At 55.8% G+C, this 24,178-nt stretch overlaps 1 protein-coding gene across 7 annotated transcripts in view; it reads right to left on the minus strand.

The window, feature by feature from the left end:
• GRM4 (glutamate metabotropic receptor 4) overlaps nt 1-24,178 on the minus strand; it is a 120,865-nt gene that overhangs the window by 48,952 nt on the left and 47,735 nt on the right. For all 7 annotated transcript variants that reach the window (XM_074332812.1, XM_074332815.1, XM_019738762.2 and 4 more), the window contains exon 3: nt 16,814-17,030. In XM_074332812.1, coding sequence (XP_074188913.1) covers nt 16,814-17,030 — 217 coding nt within the window. The remainder of the gene's footprint in view (nt 1-16,813; nt 17,031-24,178) is intronic.

Below are 24,178 nucleotides of genomic sequence, written 5' to 3' on the forward strand. Positions count from 1 at the left end.
ATCCCACGTGGGCACCTGCACCTGTTCAAACCCTCCCACCTCCTCTGGGAGCCTCCCTAATCCCCACAGCCCACTGTGACCTCCCCTCTGTGCCACCACCTGGTCACACTAAGTGCCCAGACATCTATGTGCACAGGCACTGGGCACCCACTTTGCACTTGGCACCTACTTGGTTCCAGGCTCTTGGTTACAAAGATAATCCACGTACAGCGTCTGCTGTGGCAGGACCACCAATGAGCTCCATGTACATGCGTGGGGCTGGGCGTCACGCACACCTGGACACCTCGCTCAGTCCTGCCTTCTCTTAAGATTTTACTTCTCCATCTAGATGCAAATTCCTTGCTATGAGTGCTGAGGAAATACACATACAAAAGCAGAACAAGTAAATAAAAGTATAAGATAGCTGAGCAAATCGGTGGGGCCCCACGGGCCCAGGGCCTGAAGACAGCTGGGCCAGTAAAGGACATGAAACAGAACATTCACCGTCCCGGCTGTGGCCAGGGTGGCTCCAGCCCACAGCAGACAGTGGGCCCTGGGACGGGGAGACAGTCAACCTGGTTTCCCATCTGGAGGTGTCTCCCTAATGCACTCCAGCAGAGGATTGTGCAAAGCATGAATATTGCACCTGCATGCAGCTTCCCCCAGCCCTCCAGCCTGAGGCCAGGGATGCTGCCTTCACCGTTTCCTGGCTGTGCGCTGTTAGACAAGTTACATAGCCTCTCTGAACATTAGGCTTTCCATTTGCAAAATGGGGGAGGACTTAAAGAAACTCCACCTTGTGAGGTTGGAGTGAGGGTCAATGATGGTGTTTGTGAAGGCCTGGGTCTGCCTCCTGGAGCCAATGCCTTTGGGGAGTGGGCAAGACCTAGTGGGGTGGGGCCTGCTAAGGCGGGAGGGCAGGAGCTGGAGGGACAGGGACCTCATCCCCAGTTTGGGTCAGGATCCAGCGCTAGTGAGGTCCATTTGCTCTGGGGACCAGGGGCAACAGGCTAAACCGAGAACTGTCCCCAAGGGACGGTGCTGGGCAGAACCCAGGGCCATAGCTTGAAGGGCGGGATGTGTCCAGGGCGGGACATATCCTTTCTTTCCTAAACATTCTCCGCAACACACACACACACACACACACACAGCGACACAAACCCTCACAAATCAAAATCACATGCCACACGCTACCTCCACCTCAGCCACAAGCCTTCACACAGAGACACACGGCCCCACCCCATCACATCACGGGTATGAACCAGGAGACAACGTCATACAGCCTCACAGCCACAAGGACATGCACACGGCCACACGCAGTCACAGATCACACAATCGCACAGCAGCACAAACTCACGCAGGAACCGCACAGCCTCGCACCACCACACTGAGCCTCCCCGCCATCACACCCTACAGAGTCACCGGGCCACACACCTGTGCACACCCACACGTGAGGTACATGTCCACACCTCCTTGGAACTGCCAGGCTGGCCTGGGCCGTACCTTGGTACCACTAATACCTCCGCTTTGCTACTGGTGCAGAGGCGGGCCTGGCTGGAGGGCCAATGGGGACTGGCTAGTGACTGGATGGAGGGTACAACACCTCTGCCACCCAAGAACTATTCACCGAGCAGCTGCCCCACTGAGGCAGAGCCCTGTCTTTCCTCTGAAACCCTCTCCCTCCGCCACTAGGCCCTGCACTCATGCCCAGCTCTGCCCCTGCAGAGAAATGGGCTGGCCTGAGAATGCAGGGGAACCAGGCGTCCGAGCTGGCCTGGTGTGAGACAGGAGGCTGAGCCTGGGCACACTCAGGGCCGCGTCCCATCTTAATCACCTGCTCGCTTCATGATAAAAGCCACTTCACCCAACCTCTCTGACCCTCCATTTCTGCATCTGCAAAATGGGGTGGCCTTATCCCCACCCCCGAGACAAGCAGGGTCATTGTGAGGACTGCAGGCAGCCCCAGCCCTGGGGGATACTTGGGGTGAGGGAGGATGCAGCTTTGGGGAACGGGTCAGGGCAGCTGTGGGGCTCGGTGCCTCTGAGCTGAGGCTGCTGTCTCCTCCCCAGGAGGCAGCTGGGCAGCGGCAGCATTGTTCAGGGCTGCATTATTCATGGCGCTCAGCTCTGAGCACAGGGAAATTTGCTGAGTGATCGACCTAATATCTTAACACAAACCCATTTAGGCAAAACACCTTTGAAGCGAGAAAGGAGGAAAAAAAATAGAAAAGGAAGCCAAGGTGTTTGAAGGCAGGTGGTGGCGCGAGGAGACTAAGGGGGCAGGGCACAGAGAGAGGGCTGGGACCTGGCTGCCCCCACCCCAAGGCCCCCGGGGAGACCCCTGCCCAGCCTGGCCCCCCAGACTTCACCTTCCCCCCTCTCTCAGTGGTCAGAATGAGGGAATCCCACCCATTTCTCAGATTTGGCTCAGAGAAGCGGATTCTGACCCAGGACTGCTAAGAGTTTGTTCTGAGTTCTCTGCCAAGGAGCCACTTACAGAACAAGACCCCCAATCCTCTTTCCCATCTGCCCCCAGCTCCAGTGACACACCTGGAGGGCGAGGTCACATAGCGGCTGCTGGCCCCTTCCTCAGCCTCACAATTCCACCTTCGACCACAGCAGGGCTGCTCTCTCCAACTCAACTCAGACTGTCCCGCCCTTGAGCTTTTGCTGGTCTCTCTCCCAGAAATGCCCTCCTGCTTCTCCACCTGCCCAACCCCACCAGCCTAAGGGCTCAGTTTCTCCTCCTCCCCCCTGAAACACCACAGATCCTTCCCTCAGTTGGAACCCCTCACTGCCCCTCAGGCTCTCATCACACCCCCACCACTGGCACTTGCCAACCTCTACCTGTGCTGTGGTCAGTTCTATAATTTCATGCTTTAGGGCCTGAGGGCTGGAGCCAGGTTGCCTGAGTTCAGATCCGAGCTCTGCCACTTCTTAGCTGTGTGACTTTGGGCAAGTTACTTAACTTCTCTGCACCTCGTCTCCTCATAATAGAATATGAGGAATAAGTAAGTTTATATAAGGTGCTTAGAACAGTGCCTGGCACATAAGTACTCAATATGTTTGGTATTATTATAATATTATTGTCAGTTTGTGCTAACAGCCAATAAGCCCCTTCAGGGGAAACTATGTCTTTCTCATTCCTAACTCCCCAGTTTCTAGCAGAGCTCCAGGCACAAAGTAGGGGCTCAGTCAGTGCTGGCTGATCTGAGCCTGACTTCCAGCACTGTTGTCTGCCCGAGCTCTTCACCCCAGACCCCTTGGGAAGAGGAGCTAGGCCTGGGCTGGTGGTGGAGACCCCTGTGTGGGACAGGGGCACGGAGAAGATAACCTCTGCCATCTGCACCCCATAGCAGGAACCTAAGCTCAGCTGGACAAGAGGAACAAGGAGGGGCCAGGGTTAAGCGACAGCAGCTGGCCCCCGGTTGGCCAGAGAGGAACAGGCAGCTGTAGGCCAGGATGAAATATTTAGGAGCCCACACCCCCAGGAAGTGGAGCCGGACAAGCAAAATGAAACGTTGGCATGTGATACCCAGGCAGACCAAGCATGTCTCCTGGCGGCCATGGCTCGGCTCCCCCGCCCGCCACAAACAGGCACTGGGTACGGAAGTCCTCCTGGATCCTCTCCTGTGCCAGCCCTCGTCCCCCCTCTTCAGGCCAGGGCCGGGGGAGGGGTTCCTCCAAGCTGATCCTTTCCACGGCAAAATGGCTGGACACGCGGAGAACAGTGGCCTGGGGCCGGCGCTGGTACTGGATGTACGCAGGGTGATGCCTTCACCCCACCAGGCCTCAGCTTCCTCCGCCAGAAAATGGGGCTGCTGACCATGCCTGGGAAGGAGGACTGAGATGGTGGATGTGAATGTGCCCCACAAACTGGCCTTGGTGAGGCGCAGTGACGAGGGTGGCAGCCTCCCGCAGTGAGGACAGCGCAGCCATCGGCCGGACCCAGCGTGCCCCGAAAGCCTTTCCTGGGGCATAGGTTAGTAGGAGCTGATGGCCGAAGGTCAGAGGCTGAGGCCTAGATACGGGCCAAAGCTGCAAAAGTGCTCACCTCACCCCCAAAAACTGCCCCAGGCTCTTCCATTGCTGTTGGGGAAAAGGGGCCCCACACCCTGGGGGTCTGTGTGGCCCGATGTGGGAGTGGACCAGAGAAAGGTGGCCTGGGTCCCTGGAACAGCCTTGAGTGGGCTCCGGAGGGCATCCAGGAGCTGGGGAGCTGGGGGATGGGGCTCAGCTGACCCTCATCCTGCAGGCCAGAGCCAGGGGAGGGGTGCTACCATCTGCTAGTTTTCTCAATCAATAGGCATTCGGGGTGGGACAACTTTTCATTGCGTGGAACTGTCCCATGTTGCAGTACAAGGACATCCTGGCAATCTGGGCACTAAATGTCAGTAGGGACCCATGTCATGGTGATATTTATACTGACATTTAAATGTCCCCAGGGACGGAGTGGACTGCCCAGAATTGAGAGCTCCTTTCTGATCTAAACCAGCCCCAGAGAGCAGCCGTGATCTGCAGTCCTGCACGTGCCCCTCACGCTGCCGCCCCGCCCCCTCTCCGGGCTGGCTCCATGCTCCTAGAGCAGGTCCAGCCTCACCTGGCAGCAGCCTGCTGACCCTCAGGACCTCACCCATTGCGCACACCAGCTCCTGTCTGCACCATCTTACCGCAGCAGAGCCTTATGTCTGCGTATAAGCCTCAGCCTGCCCAGCCTGGCCCCCCACAACTCTCTACCAAACCTCCAGTCCCACTCTGTCACTCCCCATCCGACACACACACCTTCAGTGGCTCTCACCTCCCTCAGGGCAAAGTTTGAACTCAGCGCAATCCTGAGGCCCTGCAGCCTCATCTCTCATCACGCCCCACTTCCGGCAGCATCTGCTGTTTCCAGCTCACACCAGGGTTCCCATCTCCAGGCCTTCACTCAGACTGTCCCCTCTACCTTTATGCCCAGTTTCCCTTCCCAAACTCCTTCTTCTTCTAGGCAGCTTCTATCCATTCTTGAGGATTCAGCTCAGGCCCCCTCCTCCAGGAAGTCTCCGTGGGTGACCGCAGGCTCCATTTCCCCTGGGTGCCCATAACAATCCCAATGTCTCAATCACTGTACTTAGCACAGTGAATGGAAATTATTGGACTAGATGTCACTGTGCCCACTAGCCTATGAGCTCCAGCGAGATGGCCACTGCCAGGCCCGCTGCCAGGAATAGCACATTCATTGATTTAGCAACAATTTACTAAGCGCCTCCCAGAGCCAGGTGCTGTCCTAGATACTCTGGGTACAGACAAGAATCCTGCCCTCATGGAACTGACATCCATTTATGACATAGATGATAGATGCTAAAGAATTAATTACTTAGTTAATTAATGAATGAATGAACTAATTAATTAAGGGCTGGCCTATTGTCCAGAAAGTCTCTTGGCTTCATCTCCAGCTCCTGTCCCTCCACCCTTCTCTTCCTGTCTTCCTCCCAATCACTCCCTCACCCTATTCTCTGTCTTCTCTATCCCTTCCCCCTTCCCCCTTCCCCCTTCCCCTCTCTCACACACTCACCCGCTGCCCCATTATTCCATGGCCCCTCATGTTCATGCAGCACTTGTCAGCTGAATAATTTCTGCCCATGTTCTCTCCATAGCTCCTGCCAATCAGCCCAGTCTCAGGTATTATGACCAATGTACAGATAGGAAAACTGAGCCCCACAACCAGAGCCTAGTGCTGGCTGCCTCCACCTTCCCTTTCTCCAGCCCATCTTCTCCCTCTCCTCCGCCTTTCAGTCTCTCTCTCTCCCACCTTCTGGGGTGACTGGCAAGTTGCTTCCTCTCTCTTCCTTATCTGTACAATGGGGCAGACAGGCAGGCTCTGGGAGACGGTCCATGGGGCCTGGGGTTCCCATCCCCTCCAGCCCTCTGCAGCCCCTATTCTGTCCCCCCTCCGTTTTCGTTCTCCTCCCTCCCTCCTCTTGCTTGTCACTTTGTCCTCCTTCCTCTCCCCATCCCAAGGCCTCCTTCAGGCCCCAAGATGTCTGCAAAATGATCGTTTGCTTTCCTTCTGGTTGATTAAAAATGAGAATCTGCATAGAATATCCATATGGTCATTCCTTCTACAGCAAAATGGAGCGTGGATATAACACACCGTGCAAGTTGGGGAGAAAGAGGGTAGTCACCATGGGAGAGGGGAGAACCCCAACCAGGAAGAGGTGTCAGCTCACCCTTGGGCCTCAGAGGCAGCACCTCATTCCCCTTTCTTGGCGTTTCTAATGGCTAATTCACCTGGTTTGTCATTCTTACAACAACCAGCAAAGTAGGGACTACAATTATCCTTATCTTACAGATGGAGAAACTGAGCACCATAAGAAACAGTGGCGGGGCTGGCCCGGTGGCTCAGGTGGTTGGAGCTCTGTGCTCCTAACTCCGAAGGCTGCCGGTTCGATTCCCACATGGGCCAGTGGGATCTCAACCACAAGGTTGCCAGTTCAACTCCTGGAGTCTCGCAAGGGATGGTGGGCAGCGCCCCCTGCGACTAAGATTGAACACCGCACCTTGAGCGGAGCTGCCACTGAGCTCCTGGATGGCTCAGTTGGTTGGAATGCGTCTTCTCAACCACAAGGTTGCCAGTTCGACTCCCGCAAGGGATGGTGGGCTGCGCCCCCTGCAACTAGCAATGGCAACTGGACCTGGAGCTGAGCTGCGCCCTCCACAACTAAGACTGAAAGGACAACAACTTGAAGCTGAACGGCACCCTCCACAACTAAGATTGAAAGGACAACTTGACTTGGAAAAAAGGCCTGGAAGTACACACTGTTCCCCAATAAAGTCCTGTTAAAAAAAAAAGAAAGAAAAAAAACAGTGGCTTTTCCAAAGACTCACAGCAAGTCCGGGCAGACTGCTGCTCTCTCAGGAATGCTGCCCCCTCCTCATTATCAGAAAGAGGTGGTGTGAAGAACCAAACTCAGTCACTCAGCTCCCCTACCCAGAGCCCCCTTCTGCTCTCTGGGACAGGCCCACCAGGTCTGGTCTTCAGGGCTCTGGACGGCCCCTCCTCAGGAAAGCTTCCCCTCCCCCACACCCAGCCTGGCCTCCCCCTCCCTGCAACAACAGTTTAGCCAGCTGCAGAGATTTTTGGTGACAACTGCTTCCAAACCTCTCATCCTAGCTATACAATTGCATTCAGACCTGCCTCGTCCTCAAAAGGATTTGCAGCAGTGCCCAGAAATAAACATATTTGGCTAAAATAAATGAAAACAAAATCGAGGGGAAGGGACCTGCACTTTACGGATGAGGCCCCACACGGCATTCACAGACTGGCCAAGAACTGGAGAACTGGCCCTTTGTTGGGGAACCAGAGCTGACCAGATCGTCCCTGAAAGTCTCTGGCCTTGGGGTCGTGTCGCTGTCCGTGGTGCTGAAGCCAGGAGTGCCTGGACAACGCCCCTGTCTTCTGCCCGTATGCAACCTGGGAGCAAGTCCAGGGGACTCAAGCTTCAAATACACCCCAGATCTGTCCCTTCTCACCATCCCAGCCCCGGCCAAGCTGTGATCTTGCCTGTACGACAGCAGTAGACTGCTCACTGGCCTTCCTGCCTCAGCACCACAGTCTATTCCCTGCACATTGGCCAGTGGGGTCCTATCAAACCCAAGTCCGCTCACATCCGTCCTCTGCTCACAGCCCTCCACTGGTTTCTGTCTGACTCAGAGTAAAAGCCAAAGTCCTCACAGTGGCCCAGAGGCCCCACAGGATCTGCCCGTCTTCTCCTGCTTCTCTCCCTTCAGTCATTCTGCTCCCGCCTCCTGACTCTTCCCCAAATGCCAGCGAGGCTCCCATCTCAGGGCCCTTGCACTTGTTGGGTCCCTGCCTGTGGCACTCGCCCCACACATGTCCACATGGCTCACACCCTCCCTGCACTAGGGCTGTACCCGAGTGCCACCTCTGCAGAATGGCCTTCCCTGAGTACCTGTCCCTCTCTGTCTACTTATGCTGCTTTATTCTCGTTCGTGGCAATGCCCACCAGCTCCTATCTGAAATTATAGAATACAGTGATGTATGTACTTATTCACTGTAAATTGCCTCTGGCCCTCTCTCCAAACGTGAGCTCACAAGGTCAGGGATCTTCATTTGTTTCGTCCAGCTCTGTGCCATCAGTGTCACGGTTCAATGCCTGACACACAGTAGGTGCTCAAGAAATATTAATTCACCACTGAATGAATTACTGTGCAGACGTGAGGGATGAAAGGCCTGAAGAGAAGAGCAGAAGAAAGGAATTTTCCCGCTCCCCACCCCCTTGCCAGCCACGTCCCCTGTGTGGTGTGGAATCCTGGACTCTGTCCTTCTGAGTCCCTGTAAACCCCAGGAGAACGAGGGGAGCCAGCACTGGAGGAGCGACCACCAGGGGACACATCCCTCCCCACCTCCAGGGCCTGTTTTGCCCACTTTTAGACAGTACCCCTCAGGCTCATATAAAGCCACGTGTGGCTGGTGACTCTTGTGTCACACACTCTCCTCCCCTCAGCACACACACACTCCCTACCCCAGGAGCCACTCCACCTCTTCTTTCCCTGGCCCTCTGTGAGGGGCGGCTCCTCCTGGATCCATCCATCTGACTGACCCACCAGTGCTTCCCTGGAGAAGCCAGGTGAAGGAAATACAACCCGTCATTGAAAGGAGGGCTCCACCTTCCTTCCCTCAAGCTCCAGAGCTGGGCAGTTGTGGAGTAGCACGGAGCTGAGTGCAAACCCCAGCTCTGCCACCGACAAGCTGGGAGGGCCTGGGCGAGCCCTCAGGGAGCCCGGGCCATGGTCACTCCCCCTGTAAAATGAGGACAATTCTCAGGGCGTCTGTGCAGCGGCAGAGGTGGGGCCAGGGTCCGGCAGCTTCTGTGAGGACGGTTAATGAGACCTTCCCTAGAAATATGTACATTAAAACAAAAGAAGGCTCAGAGGTCTTCACACAGGCCAGGCTGGCTGAGGGGCCAGTGCAGGGGCCTCTGGGAGAGGCCTGGCTGGGTGGACACTGCAAATGACAAGGGGAAAGGGCTGTGTGCATGCTCAGTGTGTCCACATGCATGAGCCCATTGAAGACGGCACACAGCCTCTTCCTGGGCTTACAGATGAAGACACTGGAGGCTCAGGGAGGGGAAGTGCCTTGCCTAAGGTCACACAGGAGTAGGGGATGGGGATGAGACAGAGATGCCACCCAGGACACTCAGCAGCCACACACTGGCCTGCAGCAGGAAGCCTGGGGGTGGGGAGGGAAGGAAACATGAGCTCACGGGCCCTTCCACAGCTGCAAAGGATTAGAGGGATGGGACTTGCTTTCGCTACACCTCCAAGGCCCTTAGAGTGGGGAACTTGGGGAGCTGGGGACCCACCTCGGATGGGAAAATAGGCTCAAGTCCAGTAATCAGCAAACAGGTGAAGGAGACTTCCTGGAGAGTGGGGGAGGGGGGCAGGAAAGGTCACTGACCTCCACCACTTGCTCTTTAACAAACGGGAAGAAACCGGAAGGGACGCCCTGTCCACGGGAACCCAGAAGGACAGAACCCAGAGCGTTCCCAGTGAAGAGGCTCAGGCAAGGGGAGGAGGGAGCAGCAAGGGCAAGAAAATGAACTTGAAGCAAATGGGGTCCAAACCAGGTTTAGGATTTATTTGTTCAAAGGTTCAGAGGTAAAGAAAGCAAAGAGGCTGAAGGGCTGAGGGAACAGGTTGCTATGGACGTGGCTGCTCTGTGGCCTCAGGTCTGGGCCCAAGAACAATAGACACCGGAAGCCAAAGGCCATGCTCATGGTACCCAGACCTCCATGTGGTGATGACACATAGAAAAGCCAGGAGAGGTGGGTGAAGAATGTGAGACATACCTCATGGGGTCTCAGAGATGCCCTGACCCATCACCTTCACATTGGTGATGAGACTGAGACTCAGAGAGATAAAGTGAGCAGCCCAGGGTCACAAAGCCACCCAGAGACAGAGCCAGGACTAGACCTGGGCGCGGACTCCCAGCCCAGGGCCCTCTGCCCCACTCCCCGACTCTGGTTAATAACAATGAGACCGACACTTTGGGCAGCTTACTGCTTAGTACAGGCCCAGGCTGTGTTAAGTGTTTTATGTGTATTAACCCATTTAGTGCTCATAGCAACCTTAAAAGGAGATACGTGTACTATTAATATCCCCGTTTCACCAGATGAAAACTGAGGGCCAGAAACCTTAAATGACTGCTCAAGGTGGCACTGCTCACGGTGACAGAGCCAGCTCTTAACCACTCCACTCTACTGCGTCATCCAGAAAAGGACAGGATTCGGAGGCCACAAAGGGGCCACACCCAGCAAAGGGAAATTTTTTTAAACCCCAAAGAAATCTTCAAACACGTTCCACAAAGGAGGCCAGTGAAAGCAATGGTTGCTTCCTGCCCAAGAGGGAAGGGATGAAAATTCAGAACAGAAAGGGCTTGGCGTCTAACATTTTCTTCCTGTCATTCCTGTCAAGTTTATAGGCGAATTCAGATGGGAGTGTGTTCTCAGCGTGATAGGCCAGGCCAAACATGTCAGAGGAGTCGGAGCGTGCAGGAAAAGTGACCTGATGACACCCAACCCAGGGGACTCACAAAATTGAGAGGTGTCAGCGCCCTGCTGCAGGCCAGAGTGGCAGAAAAATCAGAGCGGACAGGAGAAGTCCCCGAGGCGGGCCCGACAGGCACAGGGTTCATCTTCGGAGCGGGACACAGATTGACCTGGCAATCACTGAGCAGTCACATCAACCCCAGCACCTTGCCAATCTCCAAGTGCCGGCCAGGAGACTCGGCCAGCGCATGGTGGTCTCATGGCTCCGTGGGAGGTGCCCACGCAGGCCCACTTAATTGCCACCCACAGCACAGTGATGGGTGGCAGACCAGGGGAGCCAAAGATGTGATGGGTCTCAGGTTCAGGGCGGCCTAACTGATCATCTAGAACGTGGAGACTGGCTGCTGGGTGGGCCCACTTCCCCCCCACATCCTTGGAGAATGTGTGGCCAGGGGGCAGGTCATGCTGGGCTCCGGCTGCCGGGTCCCTGGGCCGAGAGTCCAAGAGGCAATGGGAGGGAGAGTCCAGGGGTCCCTCCCTGAGAAGGTGCTATAAGCCATCCCACTCTCATAAACACCAAACCGCTGGTAGGACCCCTCCCTGCTTTCAGTAACCCATCCTCTAGGCTAATTCCAACCACATGTCATCCGATCGGGGGCAAGGAGACTGCACGCTCCAGGCTCTGTCCAGGTGCAACTGGCCCCAATCACCCCTGAACCAAAAGACCATGCCCTGAAGTGCCACCATTTGACAACCATTCCCTCAGACCTTGAGCAATTGTTCATTTTCCAGCACTCCTCTGAGAGAAGCATCCTAAATAAGTGATTTTCCGTGAATGTCTGAGGGTGTTTCCAGAAGGAGCCAGAATCGTGAGAACACCCCTGACAAGCCTTTGCTTACAGAAAGAATGCCTGGCTCAGGGGCCGTGGACGCTGAAGAGACAGCCTGTGGGGTGTCAGAGCGAGACCAGGGTGATGGGCTGACGCACCCACCCCTATTACAGATGAGAAAAGGAGGTCCGAGAAGGGCAGTGACAAGCCCAGGGCACAGGTCTGCTCATCCATTTGCTTATTTGCTCATTCTACGCACATCGACTGAGGCCCCGTTATGTGCACGGGGTGCGAGAGGCACCCCGGCCTCAAGGAGCCCAGAGTCGAGTGGAAGAGACAGAGGGAGAGTTCAACAGGCACGGGGCTTCCCAGGCAGTGAGCCCGGGGCAGACCATCCTCCCCACCCAAGTGAGCAGCTCTGCTGGGGGAGAGCAGATGAGGGAAGCCTGCAGGGAAGGGGGGTCTTGGCACTGAGCCTTGATGGGCAGAGAGGACCCCCAGGCCATGAGCAGGTTGCACAGGGCAGGTGATGTGTGCTCATACTCTCTTGGGCAAGCAGGCACGACCCCAAGTACCAATACATTTTAAAATATAGGGTTGACCTAAAAGAATCTCTGCTCAGCTCCATCTCACATCGCTCCCTGTCCCATGGCCACTAGGACCAGGCCAGGCCCCTCACCGGAGTCCCATCTGCCTTGTTCACTCCCACCTCCAGGCTCTGGCTCATGCTGTTCCCCCGCCTGGCGTGCCCTTTCCTTCTTCTGCACTTGCCCAAGTAGCCTGCCCTGCAGCCCTGCTGGACTGCCCGTCTGGCTGTGCTGGGACCCTCTGCGTCCCCAGAATGTTTCTCTTCATCTCTGCATCATTTCATCCCTACATTCACTTACTTAGGCGAACCCTACTGAGCGCCTACTGCACCCAGGGCAGGGTGCTAGGTCTGGCTTGTACCACTCCTCCCACGCCTACTAAGAGCAGGCAGGGCCCATGGCCTAGCTCCTGTCCTCTGGACACCCAGCGAATATGAAATAAATCCGTGAAGCCCAGGCCAGCTGGGAGACTTGAGCGGGTCTGGAAGGCTGAGCCTCTTCCCCTTCCTGTCCCTGGGGCAGGCAGCCCCTCAGGATAAAGCATCTGAAGCAGGCACTGCAATGAGAAATGACAGGAAGCTGAAGCCCACATTTCAGCCCGATGCTGCTGCAGACAGGCCCTGACTTCTCACATCCCTACCTCTGCCCGACCCCGAAAGGATTTCTGTGCTCAGTGAGTCAGCAGAGGCTTGGGGACAGCAGGGAGATCAGTGGGGAAAGAGGCTGAGGTCCCAGGGCGGGCAGCCTGACTAACCCCAGATGCCGATGCTATGCCAGTCTCAGTCCCCTTCTGTATGCTATGCTATGCCGATGCTATGCCAGTCTCAGTGCCCTCCCAAGGTTGCTGGGAGAGCAACCTCGCAGGCCCAGTGGTGGGAGGAGGACTGAGAAATGAGTAGCTGGGGGCTAGATTTTGTGATCAGTCATGCATTCCACAAACACTTAGTGAGCAACTACTATACGCCAGGGACTGTGCTAGAGGCTGGGGATGCAGCAAAGAACAAAACCGGGGGGAAATCTCTGCTCCAGTGGACCATAAACAAATAAAAATTTACTTGTCAAGTGCTTTAAAGAAAAACAGAGCAGGGAAGAGAGAATAAAGGGTAACGGGCTGGGGAAAAGGCTACATTAGATACAGCGGTCAGAGAGGCCGCTCTGAAGAGGGGCTACCTGGGAAGACACCTGCATGCACTGAGTGTCTGGGCCACATGGTATCCACGGAAGGAGCTTTCCAGGCAGAGGAATGAGGCAGTGCCAAGGCCCGGGTGTGGGCTTGTGTCTGGAGTGTTCCAGCAGCAGTGAGGAGGCTGTTGTCGCTGGAGCAGAAAGATGGAGAGGGGAGTGGAAGGAGATAAAGTCAAAGAGGTAAAGGGGAGGCAGCAGAAAGGGGAGTGGGCACTCTAAGTGTCCACCCTTAGGGGTTTCTGGATCCTGGGAGTGCCCCAGGGCAAACCTCTCCTCTCTGGTCTCTCAGAAACATGAGCACCCAGAGGGACTGGCACAGCTTTTGCCAGCTGGTCAAGCTCTTCTCCCAGCCCCTCAGAGCCCCCAGGAGGCCAGTGTTCTGTTTACAGCCAGAGAAGCTGAGTCCAGAGATGTCACGTAGACAGCAGGGTGAGGAGGCACCCCAGCCTTGGGCCTCAGGCTGTCGCCCTGCCAGTCACTGCCCATGCTGCGCTGACGGGCCATCTAAATCAAATCTGAGGCTCAGCACTGGGAGTTGGAGCCGCAGGTCAGACCAGCAACAGCTTGACTCATCAGCATATCCAGAATATCAATGGGGGACACAGGGACACAACAGGAAGATGAGGCTTTGGAACTTCCCACTGTGTAAGATAGGATGTCCTCCAAGGAGCAGACCTGAGCCCCCACACCCCTTCCTGCCACACCCAGAGAAGCTATCTTGTTCTGACTCTGGGAGCACAGGCCAAGATGTGCCCAGGATGCTGGAATTGCTCACTAGAGAGGACCAGAACCAAATCCCCCAGTGACCCCACGGAGAGGCCCCTGCTTTCTGTAAGCCCTATGCCAGTGTCCCAATCAGTGCTGGGTGCTACCCAGGAGCTCCCCACCCAGATGACAGAGTTGGGTTCCAGTCCCAGCTCCTCCACATTCTAGCAGTGTAGCCTCAGTTTCCTCATCTATAAAATGGGCATGATTATGCTCCCTTGCATGTCCCAGAGCCCATCACACAGTAGACACCCAGGACTTGCTGGCCAAGCACTTGCCACAGCTCTGATGTGCATCTTCAGCCTGGCAAGCATCTCTTCCCCTCTGCCCCGCTCCCTGGTACTCCTCTGAGCAACTCACTGATGATTTATACTCCAAAGGACAAATCAATACAATATATGGCCAAAGACATCTTTAATCTTGCGCAGGGATTAGGCTACAAGGTACAGTGGCTTCTTTCTACTGGCCACTCAATTCTCATTCCAATTTGGCCAGCTGGAGTGTGGCTTTCTCCTTTTCTTTGCACCCGCCTAAAGACGTTCCTCCAAATCAAATTTCATTTAGCGGGGCAGGGAGACCTCGCTGCCGATACACAAGGGCAGGCCCAGCCAGGAGCCGGGGGTTGTATACCCTACACTGGGTGACAGCAGGAGGATCTGGGGACACGGGAGGTGCAGCCAGGATGGGAGGTCAGGCCCTCAGCGATGGGATGGAGTACAGAGGGCATGGGCACTGTGAGGGGGCAGCTGTGCCAGGGCAGAAGTGCCCCTTAGCTGGAGGCCTTGGCAGAGTAGCTAGTTCTCTTATTTTTCTAGAAGTCTTTTTTAAAAACCTTGAGTAGATTTTGTATTTTCTAACCACCAAATGCCTAGAAATTTAAATAATAGTCTTAGCTTCAGACAAAATGCAATGCCCAGACCTCACCCCCATCCCATGCCTCTCACACTCTTGTCAGCATGGGTCCCTCCAGGCCGTGCGCGTACGCACGTGTGTGTCACTGTCATATCCCATCCCTTGCACAGGGCTTGTCCACATGGGTTTCAGTTAATGCAGTGGGAAACAGGCAGAAGATAGAGTGACAAGAATACAAAAGCGTTGAGACCTCTAGTCACAGAGCCAGACTGCCTGAGTTCAAATCCCTTCTCCACCAGTAACATACTGTGTGACCAGGTGCCAGTTATTATTTGGCCTCTCTGTGCCTGAGCTCCTCCCTGTAAAGTGGGCATACCTACCTCATAGGGCAGGAGGAATACCCAGGACAACAGGTATAAGACAGGTGCTGAGCGTGTGCTGGGCACACAGGGAGGGCTACGGAGGTCCTAGAGCTGGGTCCCCTACAGCAGGGACTGAACATAAGTGAACGCTAGGATGCTGAACCTTCTGTCCCTGCCCCATCCAGTACCTTTGTCCCCAAATCCTGCAGAGGTTGCCCCTTAAACAGAAAGGCAGCAGGCTTGTTTGGGGAAAGAGTCAAGCCACTGAGCAGGACGTGGGGCCAGCCCAGAGTCTGAGCAAAAGGAGGAAAGGACATTCGGGCAGCCAGAGGGAGGGGGCTGCAGCACTGGGGGTCTGACACTGCCAACATGGGTCTCAGGGAGCTGCCACCTGCCGGGCTGGAGGTGAGAGCCGTCTGTCCAGCGCAGCTTCCCTCTGCGGGCCCAGCGGCTGGAATGGGGCGTGGCCTGGAGCCGCAGCCATCAGTCAGCACCGCCCCACTTCCGCCCAGGCCGCCCTCTCTGCCAGGTTGCAGGCACCCAAGCGGCTTTGGCTGTGCAATTAAAGGGGCTTATCCAAGATTTATAGCAGGATTATGCCCACAGGGTGTTACTAACGCCAGCCTCTGGACACTGTGGTCCTTGAAAAGCAATTAGAGTCCCGGGTTATACGGGTATAAATACACAGACACCATCCCCCAAGGTCGAGGTTGCCACAGGAGCTATTTAGAGACTGGGCGTTGGGAAAGGCCAGGAGAGGGGGCAGAGGGGCTCTCTCTGCAGGCAAGTGGGTCTGCGAGGAGGGAGAAGGGCCTCCCCACTTCTCCCCCCAAACCCCAGGCATGACAGGCAACGTCCCTCAGCCCCACAGCCCTCAATCAGCCATCCCTCTTGGGAAGTCTCACTCCGCGGGATGGCGGGGCAGCACCCCCGGAGCCCACCCCACAGCCCCACTGGCTGCCCTCCTTCATCATGGCTATTGGAACTGACCCACTCAGAGGCCCAGGCCTGCCAAGGTGTTAACCCTTGTTATGTTAGCCTCTTACTACTTGCCCATACTTAAAAGCTTTATCACTGGAGCTTCTGAGAACAGCAATTAAGGGGAGAGAGGGGAGGTGGCCTGTGGTAAGAAGGGGAACCTCGAGGAGAGCAAATTACTTTCGCACAGCTCTTCAAATCCCACCCACAGGGCACCTACTTCACGGAAGCCTGAGCAGCCCAGCCATGTGAGATGTGACTTCCCCAGCCCTGCCCTCACCCACACCAGACTGTTTAATCTTAGGGACTCTGGATCCCTGATCCCTCAAACAACCCTTGCTCCAAGAACCTGCTGGCTGGACCCTGGCTCCTGGGTCCCAGAGACCCCCTTAAACAAGGCCACCTCCATCCCAACCCCCTTCCCTTGCTCTCTGCCTGAGAACAATGGCTGTTCCACAGGAATATGACAGTCCCTCAATCTGACTGGCTGCGTCTGTGAAAGTCATTCACACCCACCCCTCACCCAGGAGTCAGACAGCTGCCCAGCAAGGCTGCAGGCCAATCCCCAGTGCTCAGAGGAAAGCTGAGGCCCACAAGGGACATGGCCCAGGGCAGGTGGAGCCCACAGGAGGACCCAGAGAATGGCTCTCGGGCAGGGCTCAGCCGCGTGCTGTGACATCCCCCCGTCCCCCGAGCGTGGCCCTGCAGGCAGGCGCCTGACTCACCGTCCTCTCGGGACTTCTGGATGAAGGCCTCCACGCCGCTCTCGCCGTAGCTGCCCTCCGAGGCCAGCGTGGACACGTAGTTCCACTTGAGGGCACGGACGATGTCCACCATGGCTTGGGCCTGGTACGTGTCTGAGGGCACCACGCGGGAAAAGAAATCGTAGCGGCTGTTGTCGCTCAGGTCAGGGGCTGTGGAGGCGTAGCTGATCTGAGGGATCTGGAGGGGAGAGGGGCCACTAATGGGGGCGGTTGGCACCCCCACCCTACCCAGCACACCGCAACCCCACACACCACCTCCCTCCTGTCCCCACAGCCTTGGGACCTCCCCAGCCCTTCCCACGGGCACTGCCTCCTCTCATCCTGGGGGAGACCCTGTGACGTGGGCTGGATAGATCCTATGCCACTTGACAGAGGAGGAAACGGAGGCCCAGAGAAGGTGGGTAAATGGTCGACCGGCCCTGCCACCGGCTCCAGCCCAGGTCCCGACGCCGCCCACCTCCACTCGGCTCCCGATCCTGACCCTCCCCGTGGCCCTCCCCACTCCCAGCAGGAGTGAGGCTGACATCAGGTTGAGAAGTGACTGGTATATGAGCTTCAACCCGTCCTCCAGAAAATCTCCCCGCTAGCCTCACCTGGCGCCTGCAGCTGGTGGTCCCCCGACAATACACACGTACACACCACAGCGTCATCGGAGACCTCACACACACGCGCACACACGTGCACACACACATGCGTGTGGACACACACCCCAGGGGCCTCTAGGGGCCTTGATTTACATAAAGAGCTAGACGATCCCATCTAGGAAAAATCCCCAGGTGGGTGAGATGGTTCGGCCTGGGTATGGGGTGGGGATGAGGGTGGTGAGAGGGAGGCTCGAGGGGTCCTTTGGCCCATCTCCTTCCCCGAGGTAGCCCCTATGTCATCACCCAGCAGACCCTGTCCCCATAGCTCCCACCTGCCCACCCCCGGGCAAAGGTAAGATGCAGAGCCCTTATACTGCCCTTCCGCCTTTGGCTGACATCCAACCATCCCCAAAGGATGCGGAAAGGCCCGGGGGGCCCCTCCTGTGCCTTGCCCTCCTCCCCAGCCTATGCTCACATCCCTCATGCTGCCAGCTCCCCAGGGCTGCTCAATGGCCCATGATCTCTATTCCCTGCCTCCATCCACAGCAAAACATACCTTTCCTGTGTGTCCTCTGCCCTGCTCTCAGCTGTCCAGGGTGATGGGGTGAAGGGGTGGGCATATTGATCTGGGTTAATGTCAAATATAAGGTTTATTCCCCTAAGGAACCACTAAGATTCAATCCTGGCAAAAAACAAACAAACAAACAAACCTCATGGCCAGAGCTTCAGTCCTCATGGCAACTGAGGGTAGGGAAATGCTTTGGGGGCAAGAGGATTGGGGGTACCCCCTGGATAAGTGGTCGCCCACTTAGCCATTGTCTATGGTGTCCCTATTCCCAGGGAGAGTCAGAGTGCACCTTCCACTGAGGATGCCCATTACGAAAAGGGCATGACCCAGCTTAGCCCCTGCGATGCCCCCCCGGGGTCCCTCGCTGCCCCCCCTCACTGAGCTCACTCAGGGGAAAGGACATGGGGAGAGCAGATGATTGGTTTTCTGGATTTTCTGAGCAACTAAGCCCTCTTGTTGCAGCTCTTGTGGTCTTTATAAAACGGCATGTACTGCGCCATTCACTGTAGCACCTTTCATGATGGCAACAGTTGGAAAACAACCTGGTGAAAGAAGCTATGGCCATACAAGGAATATTACACAGCTGCAAAAAAGAACAAGGTGGCTTTCCGGGCACTGCTCTGGGTTAAAACAACAGCAGCAAAGAAGCAAAGTGTAGATCTGTGTGCTACAGCACCCTGCTTACCGTATGAGGGGGGTACATACCGTGTTTCCCTGAAAATAAGACCTAGCCGGATCATCAGCTCTAACGCATCTTTTGGAGCAAAAATTAATATAAGACCCAGTATTATATTATATTATATTATATTATATTATATTATATTATATTATATTATATTATTAGACCTGGTTTTATATTATATTAAAATAAAACCGGGTTTTATATTAATTTTTCTCCAAAAGATGCATTAGAGCTGATGGTCCAGCTAAGTTTTATTTTCAGGGAAATACCGTACTCAGGTATAAACTCACACAGCTCTGAAACAAAACAGTTGCCTCTGGGAGGGAACCAGGTGGCTGGGGACAGGGTTGGGGGACCTTTCACCTTATACCTTTTGTACCTTTTGCATGTAGAACCATGTAAATATAACACCTGCTTAGAAAACAAACCATATTTGAATCTTGTGACCCCTTTCCTGTCTGTGTCAGCAGTATCCAAAAACTACCCTGATCCTCTCTGCCTCTGAGAGCACTTAGCATGAAAACAGCACCCTCTAAAATGTAGACTCCAGTTGGCTATTTGATGATTAATTTAGAAAGCATTGCTATTTTTAGGGCTGATAATAGTATTATAGTTGCAGTTGGTTGATTGCTTTTTGAGAGTCCCTATCTCCTAGAGCATGTTTTCTGAGCCTCAGCACTATTAACACTTTGGGGGGAGATAATTCTTTGTTGGGGGGCTACCCTGTGCATTGTAGGATGTTTGGCAGTAACCCCATAGCATACATACCCCTCCCACGGTTATAACAACCAAAATTGTCTATGGACATTGCCAAATATCCCCCAGGGGAAAAATTGTCCCCCGCTGAGACCCACTGTTTCAGAGATATGTACTGAAATATTTAGAGAGGAAGTGACATGACGAGGTCTGGGATTTCCTTCAGAAGAATCATGGTGGGAGCATTGGCCGACAGCTGACAACTGCTGAGTGGTGTGTACATGGGGGCTCAGTGCCCTATTTGTTGTGCCTTTGTACCTGTCTGAAGTGTCCATATTTTTTAAATTGTCAACAATAGCACAGAATAAAATAAATGCCGCCCGTGGGTCATCCCTCTGAACAGAAGTGCCCTGAATCTGGAGCTGGAGCTGGAGCTGGAGCAGGTGGTGGAGGTGGTTGCCGCCAGGCCGCCTGACACAGCCCGCCTCACAGCAGGCTGACGCAAGGTGGTTTTGTTTGTTTGTTTGCTGGCTCACCTCTGGCTTGGCCCTAATCACTCACCCAGGAATCCACTCTCCTCCTCTTAGAAGACTGTCTCCTTCCTCTGCTGTGTTCTCCCAACACAGTGCCCAGAGTCAAAGGGGCGCTTGCCCAGAAGAGGTGTCGGGGCTGGTGCAGAGCAGGATGGAGAGGCAACAGGTGACTTCTCGCTCATCCCTCATCCTTCTTTCACACACCTCCCACCTCACCTCCTATTCAGTCACTGAGCCTGGGCACGGACGGACTGACGGGATGGCAGATAGACGGGTGGATGTCCAGGTGTCAGGACCCAGGGCCCTCCCCCTGTCAGCAGTCTGCAGACCCAGGCCCCTGCTCTCTTTCTTACCCCCATTCCGAGGAAAGGGTGGGAGGGCCAAGCGCGAGGTTCCCGCAGGGTATGTGTGTCTGCCTGCAGGAGTGCCTGGGCCCCTGCTCTGTCCCCAACACTTCCTGACAGCCTGGAACAGGGACCCAGCCCTGAGATGGTTGCGGGGGAGGGGACAGCCTCCTCAGCAGTGTCCAGGGATCAGGCAGCATCCTGTCCCATGTTCCTTCTGCCAGCTCTCTCCTCAGATCCAGGCCCTCCCGAAGTTCCTAGGGTGACAGTTTCAAGCAGAGATTTGGGAGCTAAACAGCTCGGGTTCAAATCCCCGCTCCACCACCCACCAGCTGGGAAGCCCTGGGCAAGTCACTTTACCTCTCTGGACCTCCGTTTCCTCAGTTGCAAAATGGGAATCATTACAGTCCCTTTCTCATCAGGTTGTGAAGGTGACTCGTGGGATTCATGTGACGCGCTCAGGGCAGCGCCTGGCAGGCAGTAAGCACTCAAAGGGTTAGCTCTTGTGTGAGTTATTACCCGCCCCGCTCCTCTTGCCCTTCTCTCTGACTTCTCCCTCTGGGATGCTCCCCTGTGCCTCCCCCCTCCTGCCCCCAGTCCCATAGTATGGCTGTGCTTAGTGCATACCTCCTCCCCGGTGCTGACAGGCTCTCCAACATGCTCCTGCCTCCCCATCCCAGCCTGGACTGAGGTGGGGGAGAGCCAGGGATCGCCCTGGGAACCTCACAGGCAGAGTGGGGCTCTGATTTCTCCTCAGCCCCCACTGTCTCCCCAGCCCAGCTGGAGGGGATGGGGGAGCACGGCTCTCACAACAGCAGCTTACATAAGAGGGGAGGGAGGCAGCCATGCCCACCCCACTGCCCGTTCCTCCATCTCTCTGCCTCCCTCTCTCCCTCCCTCCTACCCTCACCCAACACTTTGAGCATCTACCGTGTGCCAGGCACTGTTCTAGGTGCTGGGGACATGGTACCTCCTGTCACACGCTCAGGAGGCAAGAGTCAGCAAGAACCCAGATTCCAACAGCACCTGACCAACCACAGGTGTCCTACTCTAGGTCCATCTGTCCGTCTTTTTCTCTTTCCTCTCTGCCCACAGAGACATGACCTCATCTCCCCACATCCAACTCTTCCCTGTGAGGCAAGGCCCAGCTCAAATGTTGCCTCCTCCAGAAAGCCCTCCCTTTACCCTCGTCCTCCAGAGTCTGCTCGGACCTCCCACAGCCCGGAGTTGGGCTACTCCAGGGGCACCAGGCATGTCCTCTCAGGTGCTGGGATGCTTGGTCTACTTGTCAATTCAACAGGCATTCTAAGGCACCCCAATTGTGCTGCGGAAGGCACATGGGAGCAGAGATGGGGAACTGGATTTATCCCACGCTCAAACTCTAGTCAACACCCACTGAACTGTGGGGGCCCCCTGGGGAGGGAGCAGGTGGACGCCCCTGAGTGACACACACTGTGTCTATAGCTGGTACCCAGTGGAGCCTCACACACAGAAGGGCTGAGTGACTGACGTGGGAGAGAATCCATGAATAAACCTCCCTCTCTCTGACTTCTGGAGTGACAAGGAGGTCCATGCCACATGGGAAAGACAAAAGCTGCTCCCGGGCTTGAGCAACAATGAAGATGAATGCCAAGTGCATCCGTCTGTCTTTGTGTGGCACATGCGCTCACACACACGTATTAGTACAGCTGGCGCATGTACCCTGAGCACACAAGTACCCAGCACATTCATTCATTTACTCCTCCTGCCACTAGTCAGTAGAGTGATGTCTGCCAAGTGTAGTGCCGGGGACAGACGGTGACCACCACCCTCGTGGGGCTCCCAGTCTAGACAGAGGTATAAATGGAAAGGTGATACAGAGCTGGTAGATGGGGATAAGGGTCCAGGAGGAAAAAAAAGAAGAGGAGGTGCGGGGGCTGTTAGAGAGAAGGCCAGGGAAAGCCTCTCTGACAAGGGGACATTTGAGCCAAGACCCCAAGGAGGCAAAGGAGGGAGCCATGTGGGGACCTGAGGGGGGGTGTTTCACACAGAGGGACAGCCAGTGCAAAGGCCCATGTACATGTATGCACATGTGTTTAGAGCCTGACTGTTCTTGGGCTGCTGTGCCTATCCTGCAGCCACACACATAGGCCCAGGTATGGTGACACTGGCTGGCACACAGGTGGTGCCCCAGGATGCCCACAGCTCAGGCTCTGGATCAAGGGCCCCCAGACCAGCAAAATCTGAGGACCCCCTGAGAGCAGCCAGTCCGTGTCCCACACCACTCAAGAAGAGGAGGTGGGGCTGGGGATGGCCAACCTGCCCAGGGTCTCAGAGCCCGCCCAGGGCCCTACGTTGTTCAAGGCTTTGCAGAACAGTCAGGGGTGAAACCCCTACCCTGACCTGCACAAGGCCTGGGGCACCCCAAGCTAAGTGGCTGGATGTCCGTGGCCATCACCATGGATACGCCTGGGCCACCTGACGGAAACCCTCTTGTGAGCTTTAGTGCTTAAACTCACCTCCCCTCCCTCCTCTTCCCTAATGCTTGGCACAGCATGTAAGTTCCCAGCACACTCTGGAGCCAGACTGCCTGGGGCTGTGCGACCCAGCTTTGACATCCCGGGACCTTAGGCAAGCCAGGGCCTCTCTGAGCCTCAGTTCCCTCCCCTATAAAGTTGTCATAGTAACAATAGACAGGCCTGCATTCGTGAGTATACTCAAAGCGCTTAAAACACGGGGGCCTCAGCAAATGCCAGAGATTATTATTAGAGAGGGCGGTTAGGACCATTGTACCCATTTTGTAGATGAGGAAAGTGAGGGTCAGAGAGATGAAAGTGCCCTCTGAATATCAGAGCCAGGAGATATCAGCAACAAGACACAGACCAAGCTGCTCTGCCTCCCTGCTCACCATCCCTGAGTCCTGGCCTCATGCTCTGACCATCCTCCCAGCTGACTCTGCTCTTTCTGTTCCACCCACAAGCCAGGCCAGGCAGCCAGATTGAGGCTGGGATCCTGCAGCCACCTCTGGCCATTACTCCAGCCCAGGCCAGTGTCCAGTCAGACCTCGGGACCCCCCCCTTGCCCGCCTGCATACCCTCTCACCCAGGAAGCAGAGAACCCTGCATGGGGCTGGGCAGACTTTGGAGCTGGCTGCCTACTCCGTGCCCTTCTGATCCTGGCTGCTTGAAGCCTTAACCACTGGGGTCTCAGCATCACAGATGAAAGGCAGCCAGGCCTTTAGGCACACGAAAGTTGCTCGGGCAGGAACGTGTGGGTCAGAGAGCCGGCCAGAGGACAGAAGGCCGGCTTCTAAAGGCCTGGCCTGCAAGATCAGGGCTGAGGGGCACAGTCCCCACGCCCCCCGACACCCCTTGCCCACCTGAGCCTTGCACCCTCTCCCAAGGGCCTTTGCTGCAGAGACACAGTGCGCAGAGGAGCAAGCGGTGCTTCCAGCCACCCTTTCTCCCTCTACAGGGCCTCAGGATGGGGGACAGGAGTGTGTCTCACTGAGACCTGGGTACACAGTTGGCTCTGGGTACACAGACCCTCGTGGGGCACTGGGCCCCTCCTCTCAGTCAGGTGCCAAGGACATGGACGTAAAGAACCCACGTTCAGAGAACTAGCCTGGGCACGGGGGTTGGGGGGACAGAAAAAGGAGGTCCGCAGAGTGATATGCCTCCAGGCTGTAGTGCTGGGTTTGGGGCAACCAGTGACCCCTGGGGCCTCAGGGGGAGCTGTGGGGAGAGTCCAACTGCCAGCTGCAAAGGAGAGAGTCAGCCCTGACTAGGGCCACTTGTGACAGCGACCCCAGGGTTCAAGAGCAGAAGGCAAGAGTGACCCTACAGTTAGGATAGCCCCCAGGAAGCCAGACACACCCACACCCCCATGGAGGTGCTCCCTCCCCAATTACCAAAGAACACGGAAGGGACTTTCAAAGCCT

The sequence above is a fragment of the Rhinolophus sinicus genome, linkage group LG05 (genome assembly GCF_036562045.2).
Source record: "Rhinolophus sinicus isolate RSC01 linkage group LG05, ASM3656204v1, whole genome shotgun sequence".
NCBI lineage: Eukaryota > Metazoa > Chordata > Mammalia > Chiroptera > Rhinolophidae > Rhinolophus > Rhinolophus sinicus.